Here is a 10,762-nt window from a genome sequence, read left to right on the forward strand (position 1 = left end):
ATATTATTAATTCTAATATATAAATGACTTATAATAATTAATTAGGGGTAACATAATAAAAAAATATATTATTAATTCTAATATATAAATGACTTGTAATAATTAATTAGGGATAATATAGTAAATCACGGAGCAATTAGGGTGTAATATAGTAAATGCTAGGGGTAATATAGTAAATGAAGTAGTGGTTGACTTATAATAATTAAATAGGGATAATATAATAAAAAAACATTATTAATTCTAATATATAAATGACTTATAATAATTAATTAGGAATAATATAGTAAACTATAGAGCAATTAGGGGTAATATAGTAAATGATAGGAGTTAATATAGTAATCTATTTTTTTAATTAAATATTATTAATTTTTTAATACATAAATGACTTATAATAATCAATTAGGGATGATATAGTAAAATAATGTTTAAAGCAGCTGAAACAAACGTTATAAATATTTATTTTTTTAATTAAATATTATAAATTCTAATATATAAATGACTTATAATAATTAATTAGGGGTAATATAATAAAAAAATATTATTAATACTAATATATAAATGACTTGTAAAAATTAACTAGGGATAATATAGTAAATTGTGGAGCAATTAGGATGTAATATAGTAAATGATTGGAGGTAGTATAGTAAATGAAGAGGTGGTCGAAATCACCTCACTAGAGGTGCATGGCCCGTGTCAGCACGGGCCCAATACTATAGACATCTTTTAGCACTAATATTTGATATTGATGTAATACAAACATTAATGTACATTGATTTAAAATGATAACTTTTTAAATAATAACTATTTGACGGTACTCGCTAAGAAGTGAAGTTTTATAACATAGTTTTTTTCCACATGATAAGAAAAAGTGATGTGTCGTGTGGACGAGTTATTTTAATTGTTTGATGATAAAATTGAGACTTGTTACAAAATATAGAAAAGATGTAGAACTAATATTCATAGGATTATTTCATACAAAAATGGAACAAAAGATACTTTAATTAACAATAAAGTCTTGGATCATCTTCTCAAAGATGATTATGGTTGAAGCAGCTGCAACAAATATGTCGTAAACGCATATTTTTTTTGTTTTAATTAAATACTACTCCATTAATTTTCTAATACATAAATAACTTATACTAATTAATTAGGGCTGGTATAATGAAATCACGATGCAGCTCTTGATGCAGTCATGTCGAAATCAATATTTTAATTAAATATTATAAATTTTTTAATAAATAAATGACTAATAAAAATATAATTAATTATAATATATAAATGACTTATAATAATTAATTAGAGGTAATATAGTAAAATGACTTATAATAATTAATTAGGGGTAATATAATAAAAAATATTATTAATTGTAATATATAAATGACTTATAGTAATTAATTAGGGGTAATATAGTAATTCACGACACAATTAGGGGAATTTAGTAATTGATGAAGCGCTGGTCGAAATCATAGGCAGACATGTCATCTATTTTTTTTAATAAATAAATGACTTATAATAATTAATTAGGGATGATATAGTAATATCACGGTTAAAGCAACTAAAACAAACGTCATAAATATCTATTTTTTAATTAAATATTATTAATTCTAATATATAAATGACTTATAATAATTAATAGGGGTACTATAATAAAAAAAATTATATTAATTCTAATATATAAATGACTTATAATAATTAATTAGGGGTAATATAGTAAATCACGGAGCAATCAGAGATAATATAGTAAATGACGAAGCAGCTGGTTTTTAATTAAATATTATTAATTTTTAATACATAAATGACTTATAATAATTAATTAGGAATGATATAGTAAAATCACGGTTAAAACAGCTGAAACAAATGTCATAAATATCTATTTTTAATTAAATATTATTAATTATAATATATAAATGACTTCTAATAATTAATTAATTTTAATATATAAATGAATTATAATAGTTAGTTAGGGCTAATATAATAAATCACTGAACAATTAGGGTTAATATAGGCAGACATGTCATCTATTTTGTTAATTAAATATTATTAATTTCTTTATACATAAATGACTTATAATAATTAATTAGGGATGATATAGTAAAATTACGGTTAAAGCAACTGAAACAAACGTCACAAATATCTACTTTATTAATTAAATATTATTAATTTTAATATATAAATGACTTATAATAATTAATTAGATACAATATAATAAAAAAATATTATTAATTCCAATATATAAATAATTTATAATAATTAATTAAAAATAATATAATAAATTACGAAGCAATTAAAAATAAAATGATAAATAATAAAGGTCGAAACCATCTTTTCTATAATATAGAAAAGATTGCATTATTAATCATTCGGCCACCTCTTATCAATGAGAAGACTTTTTGCACAAATAAACTTTTCTCCATTATTTCCATAATGATTGTACCATGCACTCGCACTTTTTTTTCGATTTAATCATTTAATATTTGAAATTTATTAAATTAATTAATTTGAATTTACATTTAAAAAGGTTTTTCATAGCATTAGCTCTTCCTAGAAATCTCTAAAATATTCCTCTCTTTTTATTGTAAAAAGTATTTATCATTTCATCATCAAGATATTTAATGAATTATCACATTTTTAAATTAAAAGACCGGCTCACGAGACATCTGTCTAATCGTTTTGTAAGATTCTCTGTCAGAACTAGTTGAAGTTACAGTCAGATCAAAAAATGAAAAAAATAAAATCTTGTAAGGTTTTAAATAACTATATTTATATGTCACTAATTTATTCGAGGAGGATAAATTATTCACATTTCATTTGATAATAAAAATCTTAGTCACATTTTAATATTTATACGATTTAATTAGGCATTTTTAAAGGCATTTATATGCATTTTATCGGGAGCTTGAATTTTGATCAAGAATGTTCATATTTTTAGGAAAATGAGTTGGTGATAAAAGTAAAATGTCAGCCCCTAGGTTCAAACTTGCGCCCTTAAGGTGGATTTGCATGCCTTGACTGCTGGGCTAAGCATTTTTAGCTTGTCAAGGATGTTCAACAATAGATATATATTCAAAAATATCTATATTTAATCTATATACTCAGAAAAAAAAATTGATTAATGATGTTTATCTGATCACCCTTCTGTGATCACAGTAGCTCTGCCCCCGCATTTTATCCGTGACCAGGTGAAAACATTTAAATTAAATGTAAACATTTAAATTAAATGTTTTTATCCTTTAAAAAACAAAGGCATAATACATAAATGTACCCTTTAACTTGGCTGCAACTTCCATCTACGCCCTCCAACTTTGGGTGTGCACAATCAGACATTTAGAATTGTATAAAGTTGAACAAGTAGATGCATGTGTCTTATGCGACATCCTATGTGGCCAATTTAGGTCTACATGACGTCCTACATGTATTATGCTATATAGGACACATGCAACTACTTGTTCAACTTTATATAAGTTTAACTGTCCGCTTGTGCATACACTAAAATTGAAGATCATAATTGTGAATTGAGATCAAATTAAAGGATGTGCTTATGCTTATGTATTATGGCAAAAAGAAGGTATATTTTTATTCACAAGATGTGACATAAATATTGCTTTTTCAGAAGTTAGGCCAATGACATCTTTAATATGTAGTAGGAGTACTACCATTTTGGATTGCTACTTTAGTAGTGCACAAAATATTAGGCTTATCATTCCAAAAAGAATAAGGAAGAAACAAAAAATGACCACCACCATTTCCTCTAGGAAAAATATTTCAATTGCCAACTTGTAAAAATTAATTAGGTTTATCATCAAATAGGCATTATGAAATTTACATTATGCATTCCACAATGAAACAAATTGATAAGACAATACAATAAGTCAATTTCAAAGCTTGTGAGTTGTGGAACTATAAGAATAATAAGTACTTACTCTACTGTCATAAAGTGAAATCTGAAAAGTATAAAGCATATGTTATCCAGACCTCTATTTTAAATACGAGATAGAAAAATTATTTTTAATAGACATCCTACTCAAGACAAAAACAGTCGTAACATGAGTACAAGACACAAACTCTAATACTATGTTTGTTAAGGAAGTAAAATAAGAAGTGAAATAAAGTTAAAGGTGTTATCTATCACTCCAAATATAGTTTTCCTATTTAGTGTAAATTTTGAATATTTAAATTATTATTTTTAAAATAAACTAAAATAGTTCAACTTTTCTACGAAATTTGAAATTGATTCTTGAAACTAATTGTGAAATACAATAATTATACTTTCCATATCCGTATATCTCATTGTTTTTTCGATAATTCGATCAATTTGAAGATTGATAATCAGTTAAAGTTGTAACCATCAAGAAAGTATGGTAGAATGAATGAGATCTTTTAACCTTTTACCAAAATATTTTCATTTTTAACCACCCCAAAAAGGAAGTAACTTCTTGAAGGAAACTATTTTCCACTAGTGGTTCATGCCAACACGAATCTAAATTAGTGTATCAATGATACAATCTTAGATTAATTAGAATAATAAGTTTCGAATATCAAATAGTTAAGAATCATTATTTTAAAAAAATTACGCGATAACTGCTTTAAAAGTCGAGTCATTCAAATTCGTTCATGAAAATCTCACTAGGGGATAAACAGGTCTTCATCAAATACGGTTGCATAAACAATGCTAGAATTTGAGACCCTTAATTAAAAATTGAAGGTGTACAAATCTAAATTAGTGTTGCAAGTTAATTTCCATCATGAAACGATAAAATATCACTTATCAAAGACGACTTCATATTTATAACTCGAATTCGATATTTTAAATTAAGAGTAAAGAAGTACTAACTGCATTATCTATTTCAATTTATGTGACACATTTTCTCTTTTAATCTTTCCAAAAAGAATATAGTATGCCCTCTGTCCCATTTTACGTGGCACACTATCCTTTTTTATTTATCTTAAAAAGAATGCCATATTTTTTATTTTGTAACTATTTAAAGACACAATTCATATTTTACCCTTATTGATCCCTCCAAATTTTAAAGATAATACTCATTTTTTTAATTTTTTTTTTTTTACTTTTTCAAAAATGACAATTTGATAAACTTCACAAAGTCTTTACTTAAAACTCTGTATTCGATCAAAAGATGACACATAAAATAGGACGGAGAAAGTACTTCTCATTCCACCACACATGAAAATTTTATTTAAAGTCAAATGATGTCACGCACATCAGCATGGCGGAAATATTTTATCCTTATTGATCCCACTTAATTTTAAAAATATACTTCTTTTTTATTTCTTAAAAAGAATAATTTGATAAACTTCACAAAATCTCTACTTAAACTTCTCCGTCCGTTTAAAAGCTCACACATAAAGTACTTCTCATTCCGCCACACATGGAAAACTTTATGTCAAGTCAAATGATGTCACGATATCTTCATGGTGGGAATATTTACCACTTGGCCAAATCTATTCAGCTGCCAAACTGTATTTCAAAAAGTTTTAACAGTAAACAGTAACTAACTTAAAATAAACAACAACTACAATAACAGAACTGTCTAAAAATGGCGACAGCCACGTTATTTCATCATCAGCACCATCTTTCAACTTCACATTACATCTCCAAACTCTCTCAAAAAAACTCCATTCTTGATCAATGCTTAGTACTAAGTAATCTTGTTCCTACATTTTTCCATGACTTTACACTTATCAACTCAAAATCATGTACACTTATCACTTATGAGATTTCACTGCGTATGTTTTTGTTGTTGTTGCTCAAAATAATGAACATTTGAGCCGAGAGTCTACCGTACCCAGACCTCACTTGTAAGTTTTCACTGGGTATATATATATGTTCTTGTTCTTGTTGTTGAACAACACTTAGCTAAAAGATAGTTCTATCCTTCCCAAACCCCAAACCTCACTTTTGAGACTTCACTGTCTATGTTGTTGTTGTGGTGGTGGTGGTGGTTTCTCAAAATCATGAACACAGGATCTTTCGAAAACAACCTCTCTACCTCCACGAGGTAGTGATAAGGTCTGCATACGTATACTCTATCCTTTTCAGACATCACTTATGAGATTTCACTCTATATGTTGTTGTTATTGCTCAAAACCATGAACACTTGAGTCAAGAATCTTTCGGAAACAACCTCTCTACCTCTACGAGTTAGTGGTATCCTCTGCAGACCTCACTTGTGAGATTTCACTGGTTGTTGTTGTTGCTGGTCAAAATAATGAACACCCTTTTGATCAAGATTTCCATTTTCACTCTCCTTTGTTTCGTCATCAACCTTGAATCTACATGGGGATTTGGCTCCATGGGATCAATATCAGCTGCATTTGGTAAAAACAGTTTCTTCTGTGCTATTGATGCTAGTGGTAAACAAGATGTTATATGTTGGGGCAGTAAAAATAACAGTAATCTCGATGTATTAAACTATCCTACTGATGTTCCTTCAATGTTCGCTCTCTCCGGTGGCGATGGTTTTCTTTGTGGCATTTTGTCAAACACATCGCAGGCGTTTTGTTTTGATTCAATGGGATCAAGTTCTGATCTTGTTCCACTTGTCTACAAAACTAATGGTTATTCACGTATAGCTGCTGGGAGAAATCATGTTTGTGCTATTAGGGGGATGTATTATTCGGAGAGTGATTGGGGTAGTGTTGATTGTTGGGATATTATACGTAAATCGAATGGTAGTATGAGGTCAAGTGAGAGTTCTTTGTATTATAATCAATACACGAATTCAGCAGTTTTCAAGAGTGTAGTTTCTGGAGATGGGTTTAGTTGTGGGGGTGTTAAGGACGGAGGGGTTCTTTGTTGGGGTCCAAAGTCTAGTAATCTTGGAATTTCGAGGTTTTCGGAGAATGTTTATGGTTTAACAGCAGGGATTGACTCTGTCTGTGGGGTTTTGGAAGGGTCTAATGAGGTGAAATGTTGGGGTGCTAATAAAGATTCATTTGGAATTGTTCCGGCAGGGATGCTATTCGTGTCGTTGGCAGCTGGTGTAGAGCATTTTTGTGGGATTAGACAAGATAATCATGGGATTATGTGTTGGGGAAAGTATAATTCATCTTTGATTCCGAAAGGATCAGGCTTTTTAGCTATTGCTTCTTCAGAATTTATCACTTGTGGTATCAGGGAAGGCGATTTGGTTCTTGATTGTTGGTATACGAATGTGTCATCGAAAGTAGATTATGATCCACCGTTGCAGCTGTGTAGTCCGGGATTGTGTACTCCTAGTTCTTGTAGCGAAGGGAAGTTTTCGTTCAACGCGAGCCTTTTGAATGAGCCTGATTTGATAAATTTGTGTGTTAGGAAAGATCTGCAGATTTGTTCACCTTGTGGGGTGAATTGTTCTGAGGGATTCTTCGCTTCTAGTTCTTGTACTGAAAATGCGGACAGGGTTTGTACGCCTTGTTCTCTCTGCCAGAATAGTTCTTGTTCTGATGTTTGTAAGCTTCAGATATCGGAAGAGATGAAGCAACAGCATCAGCATCAACTACGTCAGCTACTCATCATAGTCGGATCTTCTGCTTTGAGTTTCTTGTTCTGCTTAGCTGGATTATGTTTGTTAATCCGCGTGATTACCAGCAGAAGTAAAGAAGGTGGCAAGAACCAATTCGGCTCTTGTATTCGTAAGCCTGAGAAGGAAACTGATGCAAATACTGACCCTCATCCTCCTGTGTCCGTGGCGCCGTGTCCAGGGGAAGCTCAGATTTTCCGGCTTTCAGAGCTGAAGGATGCTACTAACGGGTTCAAGGAGTTTAACGAGCTTGGCAGGGGAAGTTACGGATTTGTTTATAAAGCTGTTCTGCCGGATGGGAGGCAAGTAGCAGTGAAGAGGGCCAATGCTGCTACGATTATACATATCAACAGCCGGGAGTTTGAAATGGAGCTAGAGATCCTTTGCAGCGTTCGACACAGCAATATAGTTAATTTGTTAGGTTATTGTGCAGAAATGGGGGAAAGGATTCTTGTTTACGAACTCATGCCTCATGGAACCCTTAATGACCACCTCCATGGGGGTCTTTCTCCGGTTAGCTGGAACCTTAGGCTGAAGATTGCAATGCAGGCTGCAAAGGGGCTCGAGTACCTTCACAAGGAAGTTTCTCCTCCTATTGTGCACCGTGATATGAAGAGTTCAAACATTCTCTTGGATGCTGACTGGGGAGCTCGGATTGCAGATTTTGGACTGCTTACACCTAACGAGAAGGATCTTAATGGAGACGTGCAAACGGATGTCTATAACTTTGGGATCGTGCTGCTAGAGATTCTTAGTGGAAGAAAAGCTTATGACAGGGATTGTACACCTCCGAGTATCGTTGACTGGGCACTGCCTCTGATCAGACAAGGGAAAGCAGCAGTTATCATCGATCGTTACGTTGCTCTTCCAAGAAATGTCGAACCTTTGCTTAAACTTGCCGAAATTGCAGAGCAGGCATTACGCGAAAATCCTGCTGAGCGCCCTGATATGTCACAGCTGGCACTTCTGTTAGAGCAACTAGTGAAGGATGTAATGATATCATAGCCTTCTTTTCGGAGTTTTGTTGTAATTCTTTTGGTGGATTTGAAATTTTTCAGAAAACAAATTCAGATGATAGCATATTGGTGAGTAACGCTCTTCTGCAATTGTACATTTCGATGAGCTTCTTGTAAATTTTGTGCTTAATATTTTTTGTTCTTCACATTCTTGGACAAATGTCAACAATAAATTTTCTTTTCTTATGGCAATGAAATATGTTGTGCTGCATCAAATCATCTTGTGTTTTCCGGAGTCTTCTTTGTTCACGGTGTAGATGGGATGAGACAGTAAAATTTGTCATAGTGTGTACCTGCTTAGTTAAACGGCAGATAAACTGTGAAATTTGTTCACATACACAAATTTTCTGTTATTTCAATAACAATTCTCAGTTGGATGTTGCAGCTCTTAGTGCCAAATGAAAATATAGTTTGTTGTTGAAAGGCGAATCAAGAATTTAAACTTGTTGGATTTTCAGCAGTGAACTTATTGTACTTTGGAAATTATGGGTTCGGAAATTCTTCATATTTGTTGAATTTTAATGGTTTGAAAGGTCAAAATATGTCTGTGTTTCGTATAAAAATTATTGGATTCAACTGAACCAGCAGATTATCGGCTGTATCTGCCTCTATTGTCGTTGATTATGTCTCATACCGTAGTTTGGTGAGATTATGATATTTGAAATCACGGACTGATGTAAACTAAGGTGTTGGCGGATCCCTTGAGAGTGCCTGCTCAACACAGAAAGATGATCGATAAATTCCTTTGCTGCTCTTTGAATCCTATGTGACCTCTCCCATGTTACACTATTGTTAGCATGATAGACAAAACGTAGAATATCTGTTACATATTTACCATATCGAGAATCTCTTAATGTAGATCCGACAAGATATTTTACGATATGTCCATCATGCTAACAAATATATCATTGACAGAATGTTTGTCCATTCTAGGGAACTTCTTTTGTAGATCCAGTTTAAGGGCAGCATCAATAGTAATTAGAAATTTTAACAACGCCCGAAGAATGACACTTTTTTCTGCTTTATCTGTAGAATTCGCTTAAAAATGAACGTTGTGTCATTGCATTTCATAGATTTGGGCATAGATTCAAGGCACAACCACATTTTACCTAGATGTATTATAGTGATATGGTATATTTTAGAGTTGTGCTCTCAAATTTAGCCCCAGCCCCGGACTGTTGTTATTGCCTTACTGAGATGCTGAAGGAAAAATCTAACTTCTAAATGTACGCCTAGTTTCTCTTTCCGGGTTGTTCTCCAGCTAAATATTAACGGAGAACTGCTTCTTTAATTTCCCCAACCAAGCGCTGCTGACATTGTAGCCGATTAATGTTAAGGATTATGTCCTAGACGCTACTTATGTAACTAATCTGCAATAGTATTTTTCAGAGTTACTTGAAGGGGAGCCTTGGAGTAATGCTAAATTTGTCTCGATGCTACCTATAGGTTACACGTACCTATACATGCGTCAGGGTAGTCTGCCTACATTACGCTCCCTTAGGGTGCGAGTGACCCTTCCCTGAACCTTGAGTTAATGTTGGATGTTTCGTGCACCTCGTGAACTTTTTGTTCTTTGAAGTTACTTGTGGATAGATCTTTGATTTGATCTGGATCTGTTAATGAGAGCTATGACCTACAAGACAAAAGAAAGTTCATTGAGAAATTGTTGTTATGTGCACCTTTAATTGTACTGATTGGTTTGTTGGTATTGGCTGAGTAGGATCACAGCACTTTATTTGATTAGAAATGATTCCATAAAGCTACAAAATAGTTAATGGCCTTTTTCAAAAGAATATTCAATATCTATAGCTTTATGGAATTAGTTTGTTCCAATCAAAAAGTGTCATGGTCCTAGTTGCACCTTGGATCTTCCTACTCAAACAACAATAACATGCACAACGTAATCCCACAGGTGGGGTCTGGAGAGGGTACAGTGTACGAAACCTTACCCCTACCTCATGGAGGTAGAGAGGTTGTTTCCGAAAGACTCCCTGCTCATGTATCACATATCAAAGAACAAATAGAAGTAAAGAGAACATAACAAATACGAGAGGAAGCATTACATAACATTCATGAAAAAGGAACAACAACATCAAAATAATGCCATAACCAAAGCACAAGAAACAGCCTATGGTAACAGAAATCGAGTGACAAAAACTAAAGCAATGTGCAAGTGTCTCAGTATAAAAACTAAAGCATATATTCTTTTGTAAATAGTTAAAACATTTT

At 32.1% G+C, this 10,762-nt stretch overlaps 1 protein-coding gene across 1 annotated transcript; it reads left to right on the forward strand.

Annotated features, from left to right (window-relative positions):
• Window positions 1–5,512: 5,512 nt before the first annotated feature.
• Window positions 5,513–8,749, forward strand: LOC107843076 (serine/threonine-protein kinase-like protein CCR1). Its single transcript, XM_016687243.2, has one exon. The coding sequence runs from the start codon at window positions 6,225–6,227 to the stop codon at window positions 8,520–8,522; it is 2,298 nt and encodes a 765-aa protein (XP_016542729.2). The 5' UTR covers window positions 5,513–6,224; the 3' UTR covers window positions 8,523–8,749.
• Window positions 8,750–10,762: the final 2,013 nt, after the last annotated feature.

The sequence above is a fragment of the Capsicum annuum genome, chromosome 9, assembly GCF_002878395.1.
Source record: "Capsicum annuum cultivar UCD-10X-F1 chromosome 9, UCD10Xv1.1, whole genome shotgun sequence".
Classification (NCBI taxonomy): domain Eukaryota; kingdom Viridiplantae; phylum Streptophyta; class Magnoliopsida; order Solanales; family Solanaceae; genus Capsicum; species Capsicum annuum.